Source organism: Diabrotica virgifera, chromosome 5 (assembly GCF_917563875.1).
Source record: "Diabrotica virgifera virgifera chromosome 5, PGI_DIABVI_V3a".
Taxonomy (NCBI): domain Eukaryota; kingdom Metazoa; phylum Arthropoda; class Insecta; order Coleoptera; family Chrysomelidae; genus Diabrotica; species Diabrotica virgifera.
The window spans coordinates 52,164,709-52,190,695 of record NC_065447.1 but is presented as its reverse complement, the minus strand read 5'-3'; the positions used below and the strand labels follow the sequence as shown (position 1 = coordinate 52,190,695).

The window sequence follows — 25,987 nt, the reverse complement described above, 5'->3', positions numbered from 1 at the left end:
CCGTGATCGCGGATCTGCATATCTGATGTTGTTAATAGTTTCTCCCCCGAGTCGAACTCCACATTGCCCTTCCAAGGCTTCGTTAAGAATTATTTCTGAGTAAACATTAAACAAAGTTGGGGATAGCACACAACCCTGTCTGACACCTCTTTGAATGCAAATTTTATCTGTTTCTTTGCCGTCTACCAGAATAGAAGCGTCTTGATTCCAATATAGATGTTGTAAAGGTCTCAGATCTTTATCATTTATTCCAATCATTTCTAAATATTCAAACAGCCTATCATGTTGAACCCTATTAAAGGCCTTCTCAAAATCTATAAAGCAGACATAAATTGGTTTCTGTACTTCCCATGATCGTTGAAGTAATGTTAGCATTGAGAACAAATCTTCCCTTGTTCCCAATCATCCTCTAAAACCGAATTGTTTGTTTCTCGTTGCCTCTTTACATTATTTCTGCTTGATTTTATTAAGAATTACCTTAAGAAGTAGCTTGAGAGAGTGGCTCATGAGACTAATTAGTCTAAATTCTTTACATTATGATGTATTAGGTTTTTTTGGAAGTGGGATAAATGCAGACTCCAACCATATTTGTGGTATTACTCCAGTTTCGTTTATGTGGATATAAATGTTTGTTAGTTCTGAGACAATTGTCGTTATCTAGAAGTTTGAGCCAGTCTGATGCTATTTGATCAGGGCCGGGAGATTTCCCATTTTTGCTTTGTTTGATGGCTTTCGCTACTTACGCTTTTAAAATACTAGGACCAGTGTTCGTATATTTTGTGGTGTTGTAATGGCCTCGTATCCAGGAAGAGCTTTTTTATGTAGTTAGTCCATTCTTCCTTTTTTTCGTTTAAGCCAAGAATTAATTTACCTCTGGAGTTTCTCATAAAGTGAGGAGTTCTTTTTCTCTGAGTGTAGGTAATTTCTTTAAGTTTTTTGTACATTAAACTCGTCATGTTTTCTTTTTAGTTCTTCCATCTCACAACATATTTGTTCCATCCAGGCCTCTTTTGCTCGCTTAACCTCATACCTTATTTGTCGATATATTTCTTCATATCGAGTCTCGTCTTTATTTTTCCAATTTCTTATTTGTTGAATAAGGTCTAGTATTTTATCGGTCATCCAATCCTTTTTCTTTATTGGGCCTTTTTCTGATTTCAAAAACTTCATTTGCTATGGTGATCATGGCGGAATTCATTATATCTAGATTTCGACCGATATTTTCTTATTCAGATCTTTCTAGCTGTTTTTTGATCTCACGATTTATCTTATTTCCGAATTCATCTGCTATTACGGCATATCTTAGGAGTCGATTATCAGGTCTCTTCTGAGTTGTCGGGGTTTTTATTCTTTAATTCATTTAGTTAATTCATAGACTCTGCTAATTGAATTAGATGTTACATCCTGTATTATTGCTGAAAATTAAAGCTTTTGTCATAAATTATTTATTATACGGACTGCAGAGTTCTATCTTTGTTTTTCCACTCCTCTGCTTTAAATTTTTGTATAACCAATCTTGTATAACCAATCGCATACCAAATGGGAGAAAAACAACTTAAAATAATCTGCTATGCAGACGACGCAATACTAATCTCTCAAAGTGAAGATGATTTACAACGTATGCTGCACGAATTTAATACATATAACCGCTAGAAAATTTAACATGTTAATTTCCCCAAAAAAGACTAAATGCATGGCTATAACAGCAGATCTAATAAGGTGTAAATTTGAGCTGGAGGGTCAAATAATAGAACAAGTCATGGAGTTTAAATATCTAGGCATCACACTATGCAGCTACGGAAACCTCGAAACAGAAGTGGAAGATCAGGTGAATAAAGCAAACAGAGCCGCAGGTTGCCTGAATGAAACAATATGGAGAAATAAAAACATCGGAAAAGAAGTGAAAGGCAGAATTTACAAAACAGTCATCAGACCAATAATGACATACGCGGCAGAAACACGACCTGATACAGAAAGGACAAAAAGAATGCTAGAAACAGCAGAGATGAAAACATTGCGAAAAATCGATGGTAAGACGATGTGGGATAGAGCTGGAAGTGCAGATATACGAAGGAGATGCAAGGTGGACAACATTAATAACTGGGTGAAAAGCAGAAAAGTAGAATGGAACGACCACATAAGCCGAATGACAACAAATAGAGTAGTAAGGACGGCGAGAGACGGTTCCCCAATAGGAAGACGATCAGTGGGAAGACCACGAAAAAGATGGAATGACAACTTACTGGAGGCACATTGAAAAACAGAGTAATGTCTATATAAAAAGAAGAAGAAGAAGAACTTAATTAACAATAAAATAATATTAGCTATACTTACTGTATATGTCACAATATTCCCCTTCGTATTTTGTTCCAAAACAATCGCAAGTAAACATATTGTAATGATTGATACATTTCGAGCCTTGAAAACAAAGGTTTTCTTCGGATATGCATTTGTCAGCACATCCTTCTTGAACATTCTCATGTTTTGTAGCAATAAGAGGTGTGATCGGTAAAAGATCGGAGGCTGACTTTCCTGTGCTAAGAATGACATTTTTGATGCAGCCAACAAACGACTCAATTATGTATTTCACTCCATGTAGTCTTTCTTCCGAACTAAGTCCTGTAACATAAAAAGATTTTACTAATTATTCAGTAACATACTAGGGTCGCCGGTCGGTATAAGTCCGGCAACGCACATAAGTGCGGCGAAGTTGTCGAAAAAGATTAAAACGAAGCTTGTTCGTGCTTCAGACAGTTGTTGTATCAGACATTTGGGCATCGAGTTACGTGGCATGTGTGAGGGAGTACCTTAATGTTCATTTTGAAGAATGGATAGGCAGACAAAGAATCGTTGAGTGGCCCGCACAATCATGTTACCTGACACCCTGTGATTTCTTCCTCTGAGGCCTTTTCAAGAACCACATTTTTGCAAGAGGACTGCGCACTCTTTCCGATCTCCGAACTGCAATTGAAGAAGAATTTGAAAATCTTCGCGGACAGCTTGACGTGCTTCGCTGGTCTTGCCTCTCAGCGAAAAGTTGCAATAAATGCGTTGATCAAGATGAGGATGAATTTGAACACTTACCATTATTCCACTTACCATAAACTATTATTCTCGTAAAAAATGATGAATTGCTGCATCCGTACATTACAAATCCCCAAAATCTGGAGGAAAGCTAGAGTGGTAGCCCTCTTAAAACCAGGGAAAGATCCGGCGGATACAAAGAGTTTTAGACCTGTCTCTCTTTTGTACCACCTTTTCAAGGCATTTAAAAGAATGATACTGAACCGGATCGCTGAATATGTGGAGACTAAAATTATTCCAGAACAAGCAAGATTCAGACCCATAAAGTGCTGCTGCAGTCAAATTCTTAATCTCACCCAACATATTGAAGATGGTTTTGAACGGAAAGAAATAACAGGAGTAGCGTTCATAGACCTAACTGCCGCCTATGACACAGTTAACCATCAACGGCTACTCGAAAAACTCTACGAAATTACAAAGGATTTCCGACTAACAAGATTAGTGAAATGTCTCCTCCAGAATATACGCTGGAGCGTAACGCTCCAGTCCAAGAACAGTCGGTGGAGGGACCAAAAAAATGGGCTACCACAGGGAAGTGTCCTCGCGCCGATTCTATACAACATATACACCAACGAACAACCCATACACCAACAAACAAGGCAATTTATTTACGCTGATGATACAGCTGTGGCAGCTCAGGGAAGAACCTTAAATGAAATCGAAGTGAAACTGACAGATGCCCTGGGAGACTTAGCTCTATACTACGATAAAAACATCTGAAACTCAATCCTACAAAAACCCAGGTATGTGCTTTCCACCTTAGAAACAAGCATACCCGAAGGCCGCTGGAGGTGGAATGGCGTGGTCAGATGCTGGAACACAACGAGATGCCAAAATACCTTGGCGTCCGTCTGGATATAACTCTGTCTTACCGATACCACTGTCAAGATGTCAAGAAGAAAGTAAGTGCCAGAAATAATATCATCCGCAAGCTAATACAAAATGTGGAGCACAACCACACACTCTCGGCCGTTTGTTTTTCGGCCGCGGAGTTTGGAGCGCCAGTATGGGCAAACTCTGCTCACGCAAAGAACGTCGACGTGGCTCTAAATGAAACGGTTCTTATAATATCGGGTTGCCTGAAACCGACACCTATCGAAGAGGTATACCCCATAGCTGGGATTGCTCCACCACCTATCAGGAGGAAGGTCACGTCAGAGGTAGAACGAAAAAAGCAGGGGACGGACCGAAGACACCCCTTATATGACCACCAAACTCAGCCAAGCAGACTAAGATCTCGGAAAACTTCTTGAAAACATCAAGATCCATCCCGAAGCGCCAGAGACGCGCCGAATACACCTATGACAAGCGTCAGCTACTGCGACACATTTTCCTCCCTCAGAGGAAATGGCTGCTGGACACAATTTACCGTATCCGACTTGGAAAGCGCTAAACAGACTAAGAACCGACGCGGCGTTTCGCGTTGCTAGTAACCTGAAAAAATGGGGATACCAGGATGACGATACCTGCGACTGTGGCGCAGTTCAGACCAGCCGGCGTCTACTATCATGCACAGAGATGAGAGAGGCCTGCACAGAAGAAGATTTAATTTTCAACACATTGCATTAAGTATTATTCCTAATATCAAAAGTAAAAAATCTAGTGATAACTATTTGCAGAGTTTGCCGGCAAATAATGTAAGTTCATTGTTTTTTGGACCTTTAATAGAAACTGATGTCAGGGAGTGCATTTTGTCACAAAAACCAAAGAAATCCGCGGGGCTTGACAAAATTCCAATTACCCTTGTAAAATAAAATATTAATACCCTTTGTAGGCCTTTAGTTTTTCTTTTTAATTTGTCTCTTGAACACGGAATATTTCCTAATTGTTTTAAAAAATCGGTAGTTATTCCTGTACATAAAAAAGGTGATAGGTGTAATATGGAGAACTATCGCGGAGTGTCTCTATTACCGTCCCTTTCAAAACTATTAGAATGGTGCGTAAATAAACAATTACTTCTTTTTTTAAATAAACATAAAATTCTAACAACTTCTCAATATGGCTTTAGATCTGATATGAGTACTACAGATGCAGCATTTTCTCTAATCGAAAATGTGCATAAAATCTTGGAAGCAAAACACCATCCTCTTGGTATTTTCTGTGATTTATCGAAAGCATTCGATTGCGTAGACCATCTACGGACAAGATTGCGTAGACTACAGGACAAGATCTACTACTACGGCATTAGAGGTACACCACATAAATGGTTTCAGGCATACCTATCACACAGAAAAATGTGTGTTAGAATAAATAATTCTGATAGTAGCTGTGAAGCATCCTATTCAAATTTCGCAGAAGTTCAGTGTGGAGTTCCACAAGGGTCTGTTTTAGGACCAACACTGTTTCTTATCTATATCAATGACTTGGTAGCTAGTTTCCCGAATACCACATTTTCACTTTTTGCAGATGATACGAGTATAGTAATTAAAGGCGATAGTTCTGATACATTAACATCCTGTGCCGCTACTACAGTTGAAGAGATATCAGACTGGTTTCTCGCCAATAAATTGGTTCTGAATATTAGTAAAACACAAAGTATCCGTTTTAATTTGTATCAAAATGTGGAAGATGTTGTTATTAAAGTAGATCAAGAAAACATTACTTCTTGTCATACAATTAAATTTTTAGGCATAAACATAGACAGCAAACTTGATTGGAGTTACCACATAACTGAACTTAATAAAACCCTTAGCAGAGCTACATATGCCATAAGAGCAATTAGACAAAATACAAATTTTTGTGTGGCAAAAATAGTTTATTTTGCTCAATTTCAAAGTATTATGCAATATGGTGTGGAATTTTGGGGCGCGGCTAGCACAGCAGAATCCACATTTGTGGCTCAAAAACGAGCAATTCGAGCACTATTCAACTTAACAAATAGAAATTCATGTAGACCTCTCTTCAAAGATCATGGAATAATGACGCTCATTAATATTTATATTTATAAGATATCTCTGCTTATACATAGAAAACGACATGAATTGTTAAAACCTTCTGACATACACAGTCACAATACACGCAGGCAAGATATAATTATTCTTCCCAATTATAATTATAGACGTACTCGAAATGGTCCATTGTACTCCGGTATTAAAGTATACAACCATTTGCCCACTGGGATTAAAGTACTTTCAATATGTAAGTTTAAAAAAAAATTAAAAAATTGTTAGGTCAATATGTTTTTTATAGTCTGGATGAATTCTTTTTAATAAATTTTAATGATCTAGACGGTTCCAACGCTTAGGCTAAAATCACATATTGTTCTTGTACATTTGTTAAAATTATATTTATTGTAAATTTGTGATTTTTTGGAATAAAGATAACTAACTAAAAAATTATAGCAAATGACAGGGTCATCTATGTGGCCAACCATTGGAAATACAGAATTTAAAGTTGTTGGTATTCCGGACGCAGAAAGTAAGTAAGTACTCGTAAAATCATTTGATCATATTATGTCATCAGTTGGCACCCAACGGGGGTCAATAGGGTTTTTGTAGGGTCAAAAGCCCTATTGTAACAAAATGTTGAGTTCAACGTCCATTATAATGACTGTCCGGCTTTGGTCAATTATAACGAAATAAAGTAAAGAAGTGTGAAACGAAGAAACTTAACGGCTATTTGCAGAATTAAGCAATTATTTGACATACTATCAAAAGTGTTTTGAATAATTTTGAATACCTCACAGATCAAACTGTCATATTTAACAAATTAAAAGATGGTTCCGCAGAATTATAAAACAGAGATTATTTACTTCAAAACGCTCTTATTTATTATCATCGACCTCGATCAAAAAATCTTTTCCTATTTTGAATATAAGAGAGTAATAGGTGATATATACCTCCAATTAAAATCACAGATGTAACATTTGAGGAAACTCCATAATTATTATCTTTATCAAGGCCTTTTAAAGTTGTCTCTTCCTTTAAATCATCTACAGTAGCCATCAGTCTTGCTCCGTGAACATCTATTCTAACCTAAAAATAATTATTTGATTATTAATTTGCAAAATATACATGACATGTATTAATTCACGTAAGTCATACAATATTTTAACTAGTTAGAGAATTGGTACATCTGTTCAATCGTATTTGAAAAGGCTTTTGACAAGGTCCGATTGATTCAGACATCCTGCTTATGTGTTGATTCCACTTTTTATTTCTGTTCTTTACCCAGGTATTTATATTGTCTACCCCACATATGCGTCTGACTTCCTCACTTCTTACTCTGTCCTGTAGTCGTTTTCCAGCAATCCTTCTTAAGATATTCATTCCCTTGATCTCCAGATGTCTTTGTGTTTTGCTTGTGTTTGGTCTTGTTTCGGCCGTGTAAGTCATAACTGGCCTAGTAACTGACATATATTCGGGCCTTTGTTTCCACTCTTAGATGTTTTTTTTTCAAATTGTGTCGTTTAGGCATCCGGCCGTTGTACTGGCGTTAATTATTTGGTCTTTTACCTCTTCTTCAATATTGTTGTCGGTTGATAGATTAATTCCCAGGTATTTGAAAGTCATTACTTGTTGTATAATTTGATTGCCTAACTCCAATTTGCATCTTATTGGTTCTTTGGCTATTACCAAGCTTTTTGTTTTTTGGGCTGATTTTTGGGCAGTGTAGTCGCTAACCTCCACCAAAGGAGACAGTATTACACAAGAAGAAGGTTTCAAAATAGGTAAAAAAATGTAATAGTTAATTTTTTTCAGATAATCCTTACCGTTACTGAATGCCATTCATCCCTATTGAGTCCTCTTCCCACTGTAAGAGCAGTGGAATGTTTACCAAATACATGTACAACTTTTAACTGTCCTTGCTGAACAATTATGTATAAAGCATATGGTTTTAGGGATATCCCTTCCGTAACCTTTACGTTATGGTAAACTAACAGACCATGTGGTAAACGTGTCCGAAATTGAAATGAAATTTGTCTACATAGTCTGTAATAAAACAAAAACAATGTTGGATATATGCAATCAATATAAATTCATACTTAACTGAATGGAAATAAACCACTAATTTAATTGAAAATACGTTATATTTGATGTTTCGATTTTTATCTCAGAAATTGTTAAAAAAAAAGAAGTAAATAAATTGCTGATGTGAGAACGTAAATTCTTTCAAGCAATAATATGGCGTTTGCAGAGATAGCGTGATAAACGAATGGAGGGCAGACACAACAACGAGTTACTCTTCGAAAAGGAAGATTTGGTGATAATATAAAGACCAACAGACTAAGATGGACAGGACATATGATACTCGTACACGGTTATGACAACCGCCTTATAAACAATCTGTTTTGCGAAAGATTAGATGGAACAAGGTCTGTAGGACAGCCTAGAAAACGTTGAAAAAGATGCAGTCAGAGAGGATTTGAAAAAAATGGGAGTAAGAGATAGTGTTACATGAGCGATGAACGACAAATGGAAGACAATAAAAGACCTTGGGACCAGAACGGGACAAGCCACAATTTCGTCAAAAATGAGTTTAAGTAGAAATCGCACACTTTAAGGCCATATTAATGTCCCAAACAGAACATTTCAGCTGATTTCTCATAGACGGCGCCGCTGCAGCAAGTCCCGTTATGTCACCATAACTTTATACTGCAACAGAAGGAGACAAGCCACAGTAGTAATCAACATGGCGGCGGAACATTCCCGTGCATGTAAATGGAAAATAGACGTTTCTGAATTTGATTCTGAACACAGTGACTAAGATCCGTTTTGAAATGAAAAGGAAGATGTCAAAGACTATACAGTATGCACAAGTAGCAGTGATTACTAAAACATAAACTTAGGAACGGTATGTTTATTAAATGTGTGGCTTGTCCCCTTATGTTATATTTTTCGAACCTAAAAATATTAGGATTGTTCTAAAGGTTTTTTGTGGCTTATCCCTTTTTAGTAAAATACTAGGAAAATGAATAGGTTTATACCCCATAGATTTCTCCAGGTGTCTTACCAACTCCAGAAAAGAAGGCGCCTTCTAGATGTAACGACAAGGATAGCCAACGACATAAAAAAATTAAGCGCGAGACTAAAAGAAATATAGGTTACGCATATATAAATACAAAAGGGAAGGAAATAGAACCAAACAATTAGGTGCACCTTGCGGTTACACAAAACAGTGTAGACAGAAATTGGTGCTTGATTCTACCAGATACTGAGAACAATGAACCACTGGAAGACATTGAACATTTGGACCCCTTTTCAGCTATTGAAAATATTGACAACTGAATTATTTTATTGCTGAATTTTATGTTCATTTTTAGAATATAATTTTTTATACAAAAGAGCATAAGCCTCATATTTTTTTCAAAAAATGTTCCAAAACTCAAAAACCGTTAACTTGTTACCGTGTGTTACTTTTATTGCGTATTTAATAACATATTTCCAAACGATTATGGGCCATACTTCCGAGAAAAATGTAAAAATTGGATTTGAAAATAAGTTTAAAATGATGTTTTCTCCAAAGTATTGTTTGATGGCATGTCCCCTTCTGGTCTTAAGGTCTTCAATAGTAAACGTGGCAAATACTCATGAAGAGTTGTAACGTCATGGATGATACATATATGTTACAAATCTCCTATATAAAACGAGATGATTTATTTTTTAAATATTCCGTTAGTAAGTTAAACATATTGAATAAGATTGATACATTATTAAAAACGATCGTTATACCTTAACTGAAAAGTCTGAATAATATCACCATCTATCTGGATGAACGTATTTGATTGAGCAAACATAAAAGTCGTTTCATCTCCAGTTTCTTGAAAAGTAAGTTCAGGTCCCCGTTCTTGACTTTCTTCCATTGGCGGTATTGTAGATGTTGATGTATACACTAGAAATAGTTTCGTAAATAGAAAATAAATATCAACATACACAAAGATAAATATTATACTTATGTGATATTAAATTACATTGATTGTAATGAAAATTACATTTTTAACTACCGTTTTACGTTTCGATATCCACTTCCGAAATCGTTTTTAAAAGTATAGCCAACAGTTGCTAAGCGGGCTGTGTTATTCAAAATTGACGGTTGACTTACTTGGCCTAAATCTTGTAGGCAATACCTATGCTTTTTTTTAATGGGGGGCCATCAAATTTAAGAAATACTAGAGGAGGGAGAGAATTATAGAAAATATGCATTTTGCGTTAAAGCGGGCCATACATATCCATGTTGATGGACCCTCGGCGGGCCAAATTAAATACTTTCGCCTTTAGTATTAAAATTAGTCTAATATTTAAATAAAAATAAAATTAAACTGTTTAAAATATATTTATTCCGTTTAAATCATAATAATAGAACTATAACTTCTTACGCGCGTACAAAGTACACACACTCTTTTTTTGTTATATTTTATAGTGTGATTTGTCTTATTGTTGTTTTTATTCATTATATGCGGTAACATCTGGACAATGTTCATTTGTTTTTTCCATAGCACACTACTTGCTTCTATATATTTTCAGTTAATATGACAGAAACAGTTATGTTTAAACTTTACACGTTTCTTAAGATATCTCGAGATAGAAAAAAGGTATCGACATGCGGTTTTCGGTATTCTGTTGCTAATTTGATCTAATTTTGTAATACAGGTAAAAAATACATACTTGTATTTAATATTTTCCAAAGAAAACTAGATATCTAAAAAAAATAAATAGCGCCTCCTAGCCGGCATATTACGTAATAGGCTGTTTTCAAATTATAACTATTACATTGACGAAAGAGAGCTGTTTTTAACAACACCTAGTTTGCAAAAATCCATTAAGCAGAACCGGACTTGCAGCGATTTTTTCATAACAAGGTTCCCACTCACCCCCACCTCTTATTTGCACAGGTAGACTTAAACTTGTAAAATAAAATATGCGCAGAATTTTATGAAGAATACGATGATCGTATTTCCAGTGCCCTTTCATTAGGCAAATTTTGTAAAATTTCAATTTTTTAATTTTTGATATTGAATTACGCCCTCTAGCGGTGGACTTACAATTATGAAAATAATTTCCAGGCTCTCCTCGAGGCAACTTTTGTTATACAATTTTTTCCCAAAGCTGTAGTAAAAACGGTTCCTGAGATATGGCCGAGAGCCATTCTTATTGGGACACCCGGTACAACCAGAATTAATATATTAGCCCGGTCAATGTGCAAAAAACGTAAAATAAAGAAATATCTCCAATACATCCAGATGAATATAAATCCTGCATGGTGCATAACTTTGAGATGAACGAATTTTATGAGTTAACGGCAACTGGAAAATGCAAGCAAGGGACAGTACAGAATGGCGTAGAAAGCTTGAGAAGGTCGAGGCCCTCTAAGGGCTGTAGTACCAAGATGTTGATGATGATGTATGCTTGTAATAGAATGCGGTCAAACTAGCTGAATTTTGCTAAGAATGTCAATTTTGGGACTACAAAAAAGATGCAACAAGTTTGCTACTCCTACCCCCGTGCTTCCCCCTAAAACATCAAACATCCCCTCATAGGAGGGAAACGGAAAACATCGATTTACCACGAATCTATACATCGTGGAAAAAATATTTCAAACAAGAAATTTAGTTGAGAAAATTTTGAACAAAAACGTTTATTAGCACTTTTTGTTTCTAATAAACCGTTCTTCTCTCAGAAACAACGGTAAAATTTCAATATTTTTTGATCAGTCTCTTATCGACAAAAATCAAAATGTGTACAAATTTTTATAAAAATTCAGGAAATGAACGTAAACGTAATCCACATAGGCGAGCGGCAGCAACCCCTAAAATGACGTTATACCGACCACTGGCCAATTTTGGTAATTCTTTATGTTTTCGAGGTCGCTGAGGAAACACGCTTATTTCTCGAAATACTGTGTGGTGTGATGACCACGATGTGGTGAATGGCTAATTTTCGTCATACTTTATGTTTTTGATGGTGCTGAAAACGAAAATTAGGTTTACTTTGAATTTTACGTGGGGGACCATTGGCAAAATCGCAATTTTACCCTAAAAATTAAAAAAATGAAATTACATTTTGTTGAAATGTTGTTGAAATTACAACTCTGTTCCATTTTGTACCAACTCTGTAGGTGGGGGCAAAGGTACGCATTTTCTAAATTTTCATCTCTAGAGAATCTCATAATGCTTAAATTGGCACAGAGTGTAGATAAAAGTAAAATTGATACATTTTGTAATCATATTAGGCAAATGGAAATTCTTCAATATTATTTTTGTAGTGTTAATAACTTTTTGAAAAAAAAAAAATGTAAATGCGTACCTTTGCCCCACCCAATGGGGCAAAAGTACGCATGTGCGTACTTTTGCGGATTTGAGACATTTTGCAATTGAGACAAAATTAGCTGATAGAATATCAAGCTCAACTTGATATTCATTTCGAAGATTCATTTGAAACATGCATTTGCCAAATCTACCTCACTGGGGGCAAAGATACGCACTGCGAACGTTTGCCCCATTTGTTTTGCCCCATCCGGCAACCAATAATATATCTAACCTCAATATGAAACTATGCACAAGTGAACTTCAAACTGTCATGTAGAAGAAGTCTTCTAAAAATAAACTTTCAACATGCCTAACCAATAATAATCTGAGTTTGAAAGATTAAGAATTAGAATCAATCAATTTTTAAGAAAAATTAGATCAAAAGGTACAAAAATAATTTTTACCTCATTTTTGTTGTTGTATTCGCCCTGATTGCGCCAAAGTTTCTCATCCAATGCTACTGAGTAGTACAAACATATGCAACAAGATGTTGTCGCCAACATATAAGAAATGACTGAAAAATGTAAGTTCGTACCTTTGCCCCGTGCGTACTTTTGCCCCCACCTACCCTATTTCTTACATTTCTGAAGATAATGGTCCCTGCTTCAATCTTTCTGTCCTATTATAATAAAAGTTATGAATGTTTTAAAGTAAAACGTGCAGATTCCTGAATTGCAAAGTTTAATCGCAAAAGTTGAGTAACAAAATTTGAAATTTAGCTTTTTAATCAAGTTTATGTTAAAATATAGGGTACAAAGAATAAAATGTTTTAGAGAAAACAACGGTGCAACTTTAAATTTTAAGAAAAACGTGACTTCATTTTTTATTTTTAAGGTAAAATTGCGATTTTGACAATGTTCCTCCATCTAAAACTCAAAATAAACCTCATTTTCGTTTTCAGCACCATCATAAACATAAAATAAGACAAAAATTAGCCATTCACCAAACCATGGTCAGTATCTCGAAAAATAAGCGTTTTTTGGGGGAGTGTCACTCGTCTATAAAGTCACATAACTTTTTTCCTAATGTATATTTTGACCTGAAATTTTTCAGAAAACGTCTTCATGAATTATATTTTATTTCTGTGTTGGTTAAAATTATAAACTAAAAAGTTTGTCACTCAACTTTTTTAAGTAAACATGAAACTAACGAAATCTGACTAGAAAATATTTAAAAATTAACAGCTTCTATTTTAATTAGTTTAAACATGTCGGACAAAGCTCGTTGTTATATAATACTTCAAAGATGGTACAATAAAATTTTTAAAAGGAAATATTTACATCGACCAAAGATACAGCGAGGTAAATATGAAAAATCATCAAAATTGGTTTTTTGCATTTTTACATAAAATTTGATTTTTGAACATGTTCCACCAATTATAGATAAAAATAAACTTCATATTCAGATTCAGCGATCTCGAAAATTTAAAGAATGCCCAAAATTATTCACCTATCATGGTCGCTTTTTCGATTTCTAAGCCTCAAATTAAGGATGTGCCGCTCGCCTAACAGGAAAAGGAAAATGAAATAAATCTATTCCAACTTGCACTTCATTGGGGACCATGTTTCCCTATAAGTCTTGTAAATTATTTTCGTGTTTTAAAACGATGTAATATTGCCCATAAATATCCAAGCTTGAATAACATTTTATTATTTTGTTTATTAAGCCTTCCGATTCTATTCTCAAATTTTATCTTCCAAATATGTATTATAAAAGATAGTAAACTTACTATTTTGTCCTTTACATACTTTCCAGCACTGATTTTCACTCTCGAACCTATTTTTGTCGTTACCTCCACATCCACCCCAAACGAATGGAACACATTCTTGTCTGTCATGATCAAAAGCCCATTTGTAAATATTCCTACTGCAAGGTCCTTTTTCTATCAAACCTAGGCATTGCTGAAAATTTCCGTATTCAGGTCTTGCTGATATTGTAACTAGGAAAATGCAACTGCAAATCAATTTAATCTTAATCTAAAACAAACAAAATCAAATAGAGAGGTATAAAGTGATAAGTGCACTAAGCATCAACAAAAGAACACAAAAGACGAAAAAAATAATACGTTGTGAATAAAAAGAGATGAAACTAGTAGAGGTGGGAAATTATCAATAGAAACCTAAATATACTGATAATTTCCCACCTTAAGACGTATCGGAGGAGTTTGGCAACTGCCACTGTGACAGTTATAAAATTCTCCTGTGATAGTTTGACTCCGATGCGTCTAAAGGTGGGAAACTATCAATATAATGTAAATTTATAGGTTTCTATTGATAATTTCCTATCTCTACTAGTTCATCTCTATTTATTGCACAACGTATTACGTTTACCGTCTTTTCCGTTATTTTGCCGATTATAAGCGCACTCATCACTGTATAAACAATTGACTCGTAAAAATAATGTTACTTAATAAACTACACTACTAGAAAAAAGATCTAACAATTTCAAATGTTTTGCTATAACGTTGATAATAATAAAATTAATTTTAAAGTTAGTATTGAGTTCATCATCAGCCCATACTCGTCCACTGCTGAACATAGGCCTCCTCGAAAAACTTCCATTCAGATCTATCCTGCGCTGCTGCAATCCAGTTGGTACAAATCCTCTTTATGTCGTTAGTCCATCTTGTTCACTCCAAAATTTTTTGGTCCACCTATCATCTCTCATTCTAGCGACGTGTCCTGCCCACTTCCATTTAATTCTGGCTATGTGTTTTAAAATGTCTTCTACACCACTTCTTCTACGGATTTGTTCGTTTCTTACCCTGTTACAGTTCAAGTTGATTCTCAGTTGGAGTTGACTATTCCTAGTTCGAGTCAACTCCAACTAAAACGAGCAGTAAGAGTTGATTTGAAAAATTTAATTCAACTTTTTTTACTAGTTGAAGTAGACTCTCGCTAACCAATGTTAGTAAAATTAGATCGCGGGAAAAATGGAATTAACTCTTACTAGTTTGAGTTGACTATTCCTGGATCAATTCAGTAAATGTAGGTTATACGAGTATAATCTCACATGCTTCTTTGATGAGTGTGCGTCTCTTTGTTTTGACCGTTTCACCTACTTATCACGATTTGAACATATCCAGTAAAATTTAATTTCTAGAATCGGTTGTTTGTGTGAATCAACTCTTACGAAATGGCATTGGGAAGAGTATACTTTTTCTAGTTGGAGTCTACTTTTACTATAGACCAGGGCGCATCTGTAAAAATATTAGTACATTTGGACGTTGAGAGGTGACTCAAATTTTTTTGCAGAAATTGCTTGAAAATAAATCAAATAATAATATTTGAGTTATCCTCCCTCTCAAAAAGGTCCGGAACATTGTTTAAATAATCAAAATGTCAAAAAATTAAAGAAAAATTCGATTTTTTTCTTGGTTTTTTGATTATAACTTTAAAAGTATTCATTTCCGAGAAAAGTTGTACTGACATAAAAGTTGCGTAATTAAATTTACTATAATACAGAATTGGTTAAAAATTTAAGAAATTGTCACCCTTGTTGCAAAATAGCAATAATTGTGAAAAAACATACAAAAACAAGTATTCGCATTTTACGTTTTTCAACCATTTATGCTACACTTAGGACCTTCATATTTCATCCTGAAAAATTTTAAAACAATACTGTAAATTTCATTAAGATCGGTTTAATAGATTTTGCAAAATAAATTTTGCAATCCAGCTTTCGTAAAAAAAATTCATTTTTTCAAAATGTTACAGGACTGAAAATAAAGCACATAGCAAGTTGAAAATTTTTTTGCATGTAGCAGTGTACTGTACCTTTTATTTGCAATTTTGCAAAATTAAAATCGCATAACACCACGGCGTCAGGAATTTTTTTAAATAAACATTAATTATTGGTGCTACGCGCAGGACAGCTAATAGGTTGCTCTGATTGGGCATTCCAATGACCTTTGATAATGATTGATACATTTTAATTTTTATGACATTTCGATATAAATAAATAAATTTGTTTATTGCAAAATAAAAACACATACTCTATCCTTTGAAATAACACTTTTATTAGCAAAAACTTTCTTTGTTCATATATTTTAACTTAAATAATAAAAGTTTATTATTTTTAAACATATGGAATTGTTTAAACAATATTTCACAAACAATAATAAAATTAGTTTGATTTTTGTGGAATTAAAAAATTAAAATACAACAAAATATAAAGTAAGAAAATAATATATTAGATAAAGATTGGAAGAAATTTTGGTGGAAATCAACCTGTGCGAATCGAACACCGCTGTCCTGCGCGTAGCACCAAAAATTATTGTTTATTTCAAAAATTTTCTGACGCCGTGGTAATTAATCGATTTTAATTTTGAAAATTGCAAATGAAAGGTACAGTACACTTCTATAAGCAAAAAAAATTCAACTCGCTATCTGCTTTATTTTCAGTCCTGTAACATTTTGAAAAAATGAATTTTTTTTGCGAAAGCTGTATTGCAAAATTTATTTTGCAAAATCTATTGAACCGATCTTAATGAAATTTACAGTATTGTTTTACTGTATCATAAAATTTTTCTGAGTGAAATATGAAGGTCCTAAGTGTAGCATAAATGTTGAAAAATGTAAAATGCGAATACTTGTTTTTGTATGGTTTTTTCGCAATTATTGCTATTTTGCAACTAGGGTGACTATTTTTTAAATTGTTAACCAATTCTATATTGTAGTAAATTGAATTACGCAACTTTTATGTCAGTACAACTTTTCTCGGAAATGAATAGTTTTAAAGTTATAATCAAAAAACCAAGAAAGAAATCGAATTTTTCCTTCAATTCTTGACATTTTGATGATTTAAACAATGTTCCGGACCTTTTTGAGAGGGAGGATAACTCAAATATTATTATTTGATTTATTTTCAACCATTTCTGTAAAAAAAAAATTGAGTCACCTCTCAACGTCCATCTCAAAACAGATCCGCCCTGGACTACTAGTAAATGTTGAATTAAAATGTTCATTTTATACTATAATCAACTTTACTAAAACCAGCCGGTTGAGTTGAGTCGAACTAGGAATACTCAACTCCAACTGGATAATCAACTTGAACTGTAACAACCCTATTTCTTAAGGTTATGCTCAACAATGATCTTTCCATTCTACGTTGCGTCACTTGTAGTTTTCGTGCAGATGTCCTTGTTAGAGTAAGTGTCTCTGCGACATATGTAAGAACAGGCAGGACACATTGATTAAAGGCTCTTCTTTTTAAGCTGATAGGTATATCAGCTTTAAAAATATCACGTAGTCTTCCATATGCTGCCCATCCTAGAGTTATTCTTAGCAGCTCAGCAGTTTGATTGTCTCTGCTAATGTTCACCGTATGTCCAAGGCAGGCCCGGCCCTAGGGATTTTGCCGCCCTGGGCAAGATCGCCCCCCCCCCCCTTTGTTATACCCAAAAACTCAAAAATTTCACCATGGCTCTTAATTTGCTGAAATCTAATCACTTAATGCACTAACGGTTGAGTCTATAATTTTTAAATAGAAGTCAACTTCAAATCGTGTCTCTGGATCTAGGTCCATACTTTCATCTTCAGCCTCATGGCCAAATTGTCTTTACACTTTCCTCTTTCTGACTATTACTGTGCCTCATTTTCGGGTTCTCAATTTCTAACTTTGATGAGCTCTTTTGCGTCTGTCAAATAGCCCTGGAATTTTAAATCATTTCTAAGAGACTTAAAATGGATTTCCGATTTTTCTCATAAATTGACAGCTTGATACGCTCCCATATAAATACTCTGCATACGCGACTACGTTGATGTGAAGTAAAATGTCATGCCATATTACCACAGGGCAAAGAAAAGTAAAATCAAGAATTTGATTTGCCAAACAGCTTGCCTCATGAGCAACCATTTTATCGTTGTTTTTATTCACAGTGATTTCTACAAGATCATCGTAAATTTCTTCAATTTGGTATCTAATGGGAGTAGTTGCATCAATTATTCTGCTTTCCCATCCAGTTTCGGACAAAGGTTTCAATGTTAGGCTAGAAATATGATTTTTAGCATAGTTCAACGATAGATGCTGAGAAAAAGTTGTAAATTTTTGTCACTAAGGAAAAGAAAGAAACTGCAAACTGTGAGACTTGTCAGCATCGTTCACGACTAAGTTAAGTAAATGGCTAGAACGTGGGACAAAAATTGCTCTAGGATTCATTTTCAAAATTCTGTTTTGAACAGCCAAGTTCTTCTCTTCCATGTTTGCTCCATTATCGTACCCTTGTCTTCTCATATCTTCCAAAGGTATTCCCAGTTCATTCTGGGACTCTGTAGCTCCCAAGTCAGTGGTTTCCACAACAGGCAGAAATCCAAGAAAATGTTCTTCAATTTTAACACTTTGTGAACAAGGACCTAAATCGACAAAATGTACAACAAAAGTCATCTTTTCCACCCCAACAATATCAGATATACAATCTAAAATTATGCTATAATATACTATAATACTAAAATTTTGCTATAATATGCTATAATACTTTGCTGATTTCAAAAAGTTTAAAATTTTATTTTTGATTTGGTCATGGAGGAGCTAAATAATTTCGTTTTGAATACGTTTTCCCAAGTAGTTATGCTGCTTGTTACTTTAATTAGTTATTCTCCTAATGTGCTCTTGTAAAACAGATTCAAAATTTTTAAAGAGCTCAAAAAGCTTAAAATTATTATCATTGTATTGATGAAAATGTTTATCAGAATCGCCCCTCAATTCAAGACACTGTTGTGCTAAGAACTGTATTATTGATATAAGTCGTTGTATTACATTTTTCCAATGACCAGTTTCTGAATTTAGAACTTTTTGTGTTTCTTCATCTATGATTTTGCCCTATTCTAGTTTAATTGCTAGTTCTACCCACTGTCGCTGTAACTGTAGATGTGTTGGAGACTTAGCGTGGCTGGACAAAGCTTCAGCCATATGTTTCTAAGTATATATCCATTTTCAGTAAAGTTCATTTTAAGTGAATTTCAGTGAATTTAGTTTAGTTCTGATCCTACTATTTTTATGCGATGAAAAAGTAGGCGGTGTTGTCGATTTTTCGTCGAATGGACCTTCCAATTGTTATTGTTTCACCTACTTAATTCTCGTTTTTACAGTTGCATTTTTGCCGCTCCTGTTCATAACATTGAATTTTTATAATATTAAAAACATAAGTTATTATTTCTTCAATTTCAAAAATTGGCTGTCCTCAAAATTTTCCGCCCCTGAATATGCCGCCCTGGGCGGCCGCCCAGTTCGCCCACCCCTGGGGCCGGGCCTGGTCCAAGATATATGTAGCTGTCAACAACTTCAGTTGTTGACATCTACTGAACATTATTTCTGAACTTTTTTCCACAATTATTCTGTTATTATATTTAGGCCAGTGCCGATAATTTTTTAGAGACAAAATATAATAATAACAGGATGGAATCTATTGGAAAAGGAAGAAAATCTAATAAACATTAAAACAAGAATAATTACAAGTAAAAAGCGGTTTATCCCGATTTCCCGTAAAACTACAAATCCTATGGGAAAGAGTTGAATAGCAAAGTTGTACCTAATAAAAAGATCTACAACTTTTGTAGTTACTCTTTTTTCACATGATTTCAAAATTTATGGGAAAGATTATTCAAATATCTAATTAATTTTTTGGTTTTTTATTTTTTCTCTTTTACAAAAAAATGTTCACGTAATTTCGTGAAAGCTGTACATCTCAAACATGCTGTAATTTTTTTGTATTAATTTTGTATTAACTGTTTAATTTGAATACAATAAAAAATTTAATGTCAAAAAAGCACCCTAATTTCAAATCGAAAATTACCATGTCACAATATCTGTTTTTTTAACGTCGATATGCTTTTTGTTCGTTGAAATCTTCACTTTTTTAAGTTGAAAAAAATATATACAATACCTAGGTACAACGTTTTCTCAGAAAGTGCAAAAAGAAAACCGAAAAATCTCGAATTAGAATATTTTTTTGATCAATAGGTGTGTAAAATTTTGCGCTATTTATTAAAATTTACAGTGTAATTACTCGAAAACGCAAGATTCCATGTTAGATTGACAAGCGAAAGAATTGCAAATTAATGAAAAACTGATTGCAAAAAGCATGCGAAATTTGTTGATTTTCTAAATATTAAAGATATAATTTAAAGAGAATTTTATCTAAAAATGTTTGTTCTTTTTAACTTGTTAACTAAATTTAACTACTATAATAATACTATACACTATACATTATTCATATGATTCATACTAACATTTAAAGTTATTGTGGAAATATTGAATTCTTTATGTCCTAATTTGCGTAGTTCTACAAATGAATGTATCTACAAAGTTCTTGTTAGGTATATTAGTTATCCTATTAATTAAAGTTAAAAGGATAATAATGGGCATTGTAGATGACGATTTCCTTCTTCCGTAACATACATTTTTTTGGTAATTTAAACATCTTTAGTATTTTAAATTCCATAAGTTCCGTAAACATCACATGGATCTTTTGTACGAGCACGATTATACGAGTATACAGAGAGAGTCTGTAAAGTGGAATAAATTCAATATCTCAAATACTAATTGTTTTTTTGGAAAATGCTCAGACCCGTCGATTAGTATTTCAAATTGTCCTTTTTGACATTCAATAATAATGTATACAGGGTGTCCCAATTTAGAGATATGACGTCATCGTCGATTTTCTTAAATGGCAACACTGTCATTTTGATAGCTAATTTGATAGGGTTTGTAAAGTTATACATATCTGCAAAATATCAAATTTTTATTCTCTACCATTTACAAGATAACAGAAAATAACAAAGTTATATCTGTAATTTGGAATATATTCAATAATTAAAATACTAACTGTTTTTTTGAAAAATGCTCAGACCCGTCGATTAGTATATCAAATTGTCCTTTTTGACATATAATAATAATGTATACAGGGTGTCCCAATTTAGAGATATGACGTCATCGTTGATTTTCTTAAATGGCAACACTGTCATTTTGATAGCTATTTTGATAGGGTGTGTAAAGTTATACACAACTGCAAAATTTCAAATTTGTATTCTCTACCATTTAGATGATAATAAAAAATAACAAAGTTATGAAAAAGAAGTAATCAACTAATAATTGAATTTAATTATTTCAATAAATTAAGCAAAAACTCATAATGTTGCCCTCAATTATTGTCAAATTGTCAATGGGCAACGTTATGAGCATTTGCTTAATTGAAATAAATAAATTCAATTATTATTTGATTACTTCTTGTTCTTCATAACTTTGTTATTTTTTATTATCTTGTAAATGGTAGGGAATAAAATTTTGAAATTTTTCAGATGTGTATAACTTTACACACGCTATCAAAATAGCTATCAAAATGATAGTGTTGCCATTTAAGAAAATCAACGATGACGTCATATCTCTAAATTGGGACACCCTGTATACATTATTATTATATGTCAAAAATGACAATTTGATATACTAATCGACGGGTCTGAGCATTTTTCAAAAAAACAGTTAGTATTTTAATTATTGAATATATTCCAAATTACAGATATAACTTTGTTATTTTCTATTATCTTGTAAATGGTAGAGAATAAAAATTTGATATTTTGCAGTTATGTATAACTTTACAAACCCTATCAAATTAGCTATCAAAATGACAGTGTTGCCATTTAAGAAAATCGACGATGACGTCATATCTCTAAATTGGGACACCCTGTATACATTTTTATTGAATGTCAAAAAGGACAATTTGAAATACTAATCGACGGGTCTGAGCATTTTCCAAAAAAACAATTAGTATTTGAGATATTGAATTTATTCCACTTTACAGACTCTCTCTGTATAGTCCAAGTAATGAAGCTTAAAATAGGACAAAACCTCGCAATTTTTACAGAATGGATCAATTTGCATGAAAATTTGGGATTAAGTTCACCTTACCCTCTACTTCAAAATCTATATTGTGTTGACGGGCGATTTTTATTTTTTACTACCCCTTATTGCTAAAACCTATAAAAAAGCTTAAAAAGGGTGAAAGGTGCATTACATAATAATTTTCTAATACTCTAACTATATTTATTGGCTATTTCGATCCTTTAAAAGTTCATTTTTAAGGGTACTAACTACCCCTAATTCTAATTGCTTAAAATTGCTCAAAATTGCTTAAGGAGGATATAATTTGATTCGGATGATTTATTTAATAATTGTTTGATATTCTTAATATAATTTCTGAGTGTTTCAACCCTTAAAAATTTATTTTTGAAGGGTGAAAACTACGCCTTATTGCTAAAACCTATAAAAAAGCTTAAAAAGAGTGAAATTTGTTCAGATATATAACATAATGATTGTTTAATACTCGAACTACTTGCTCAAATTTGCTCAAAATTGCTGAAAAATGCTTAGGAGGAAAAATTTGATTCGGATGATTTATGTAATAATTTATGTAATAATATGATACACGCATACACAAATATGTTTACGTATTCGTATGTGTTATATAGTTCCATGAGTCCAGTATGAATCAATGTATGAATATATAGGTTTCTAATGTATACCATACAAAAAACACCGCTAACTTACATTATTATGCTTCCAACTGGATTTCTTCTTTTTTTCCTAAAAATATATTGGTTTGTTAACTGTAACTTTTTTATTTTTATCTTAGAAAGTTTCGCAAAAAAGAATTTTGTAGGTTTTTACAAGATCTATAAGACCATTAATATTAAATCCTTTTAAAACCCTCAGTCGCAAAAAGAGGTGACTTTTAAAGGGTTGATAAAGGTGGTTTTTGCATGTTAGTACAAGTTTTAATTATCAATAGCTCACTCAATTTTTGCAGTAGAAAAATATTTTCGCAAACCAAGTTCTTGGGAATTAAATAAGCTACAATTTCATATGTAAACATTTATTCGTATCTCTGAGGCTAATGTTTCTACTCTGAAGAAAAGGTCATTTTTTAACAAACTACAAAAATTCGGTCAAACTTCTAGAATCTATTAATAATACATAAATAAAGAATACCGAATAAGATCAATTATTAATTTTAATTAGGGTGGTAATTAGGGGATTGTTTCCGATCACTTTTTCGCTGAAAAAAATTGGGACTGACATAATTTTCATCATAAGTCACTTAATTTTTGGGCTAGAGACTTTCTTTTATTTTTGGAGATAGACCTTTTTAAATACTTTAAATTAGTTTGGATCAGTTATCCTCAAAAAATTCATAGTTTTCCCGTCTTTTAACTTTGACACTACAATATTCAGCATTTGACGAAGAAGAGCTAACATTATAATAAAGTATAGCTCGATTACTATTGCTCTTGAAGATTATTTAAAAAAAAACCGTTTTGTTTATTTTTTCAAAAGGTTAAGTAAAGTTGTTTAGATAAAACGAAAAATTTTGAGTTATTAGCAGAAAACTGTTTAAAAACATTGATTTTTTTCGATATAAAACTAACACTTTCGATAACTATTAATTTTACTTACATATATCTATAATTTTACTTATTTCGATAACTAATCGAAAACTATTAATTTCATCAAAAAAATATATAGAACATTTTTTGCTTAGAATGAATGTTTTTACCAAATTTTTCGGTCAAAATATAATAAAAAGTTTCCACCCCGAAATGGAGTGGCCACCACCCCCATGGTAAAAGCGCTTTTCGGCATTATATAGATTTTGATCCTTGGACTATCCACTACTTATTCTCAAGTTTTCAAGCGAATCGATCCATTCTGTAAAAATTGCGAGGTGAAAAGCTTCGGCTCCTGGACTAATAACGTTCTTTGGTAAAATTACATTCCGCATGCAATATAACATGTAACTGACGTAACTGTGCATTAAAACTATTTATATTTTGAGCAGTTTAATACTTTATATTTAAACCATTGACTAAAATACTTGATTATTAATTTGTTATAGCTGCGTCATAATCTTATAGACAAGGCGACAACGACAATAATTATTTACTTTTAAAGTACATTGTCATTTCCATTAAGTGCCACAAAAAAGGAGACATCAAAGCTGTACAATCGGTCTTGTACAAAGTATAGTTTTGCTAGCAAACTAAGAGAGTCATTAATATTCAGCTCAGCGGGGTACTATTGACGGAAATGTGTACTTAAATAAATAAGGGATCATTCCATAACACAGGTAGATTCCTTGAAGAATAGCACCCCGCTATGTTGAATATTAATGACTCTCTTAGATAGTTTGTCAGACTCTACAGCAGGGGTGGGCAAATACTTTCAAGCGCGGGCCAAAATGAAATTTTCGAAATGTCGCCCGGGCCGGGTAACTATATCCCGTATGTACGCTGTGCACATGCGAATGTTCTTGGTAGAGTTTTTTCTCTGCCCAAGAATTTTTTTTTACAAAAATACTATAAGCATCATTTTAAAGCATTTGAACAAAGAAATTTGACTGTTAATAATAAATAATAGTAATAATAAATTTTCTTACTCGGGTGTACATGCGAACAATTTGTGCCCAGTAAAATATGTTACGAAATTTTTAAACAAATATGGTCCATTAAAATATTAAGGGCATAGGCACAAAATATCGCTCCAATATGTTTTAAATGTATTCATTTTTTTCGAATTCTGAGAAAACTAATAAATATTTTTGAAAAATTTAAACGTAGAATGAAAGATTACATTATTACTGAGGGCCGAAAGTCCCTGAAAACTTTATGTTTATTTTAAGAAGTTACAGGGGTGAAAAAAAAAGATAAAAATTAGTGTGATTTTTAATTTCAAATATCTCATTCAAAACAAATTTGTTGGTTATTCTAAGGGACTTTCGGCCCTCGGTAATAATTGTAATCTTTCATTATATATTTAAATTTTTCAAAAATACGTATTAGTTTTCTCAGGATTCGAAAAAAAAATGAATGCATTTAAAACACATTGGAGCGACATTTTTCAAGGATCCAGATCAAAAGTTTCTGAGTAACCAAAGATTTAATCTGCAAATCCGATATCGGATGGTAAAATGTTATGTCCATTCTATTCTTCTTTATTGGATTGTTAATGCTGACTTAATGAGTAAGCTCGAAGCTTTTGAGATGTGACTTTTTAGAAGAATTTTGAAAATATCATGGACCGGTCATATTACGAACGAAATGGTGTTGCACAAAATGGGAAGGAACAGAGAACTTTTGACCATTACTAAAAGGAGAAAGACAGCATATTTGGTTATTATAAAGGGTAAAATTGAAGAAAAAGGGGTCCTGGTAGACGATAAATACCCTGGTCAAAAATATTCGCGCCTGGACCGGGTTAAACACACAGTCGCTTTTAGGAAAATCAGAAAATAGAGATTCGTTAGTTATGTGAATACTACGAACACTAGTAATGCTGTTAATTTTAATAAAATCGCATAAAAGAGATTAAGAGCGTAGGGGCAAAATTTCGGATCAATGCTTTTTAAATTTGCATTTTTTCGAATCCTGAGAAAACTAATTGATATTTTTGAAAAAGGGCCATTATTACCGAGGGCCGAAAGTCCCTTAGAATAAACAAAAAGTGTCTTTTGAATGAGATATTGTTTTCACCCAATTTTGAAAAAATGTGAAAACGTTGAATTATCCACGTCCGTCTGTCCATCCGTCCGTTTTTCTGTCCGTAAACTCAGCTCCTCTGTCATTATACCAGAGTAGAGGTATGAGAAATGAGATGTCGAATGAAAGCTTA

The 25,987-nt window shown here is 33.2% G+C and overlaps 1 protein-coding gene across 1 annotated transcript in view; it reads right to left on the bottom strand.

Annotated features, from left to right (window-relative positions):
• Positions 1-25,987, bottom strand: part of LOC126885725 (axotactin) — a 128,203-nt gene that overhangs the window by 90,078 nt on the left and 12,138 nt on the right. The window contains exons 2-6 of the mRNA XM_050652493.1: positions 14,058-14,304; positions 9,756-9,915; positions 7,796-8,015; positions 6,923-7,058; positions 2,335-2,619 (exon numbers count right to left, since the gene is read on the bottom strand). Coding sequence (XP_050508450.1) covers positions 2,335-2,619; positions 6,923-7,058; positions 7,796-8,015; positions 9,756-9,915; positions 14,058-14,304 — 1,048 coding nt within the window. The remainder of the gene's footprint in view (positions 1-2,334; positions 2,620-6,922; positions 7,059-7,795; positions 8,016-9,755; positions 9,916-14,057; positions 14,305-25,987) is intronic.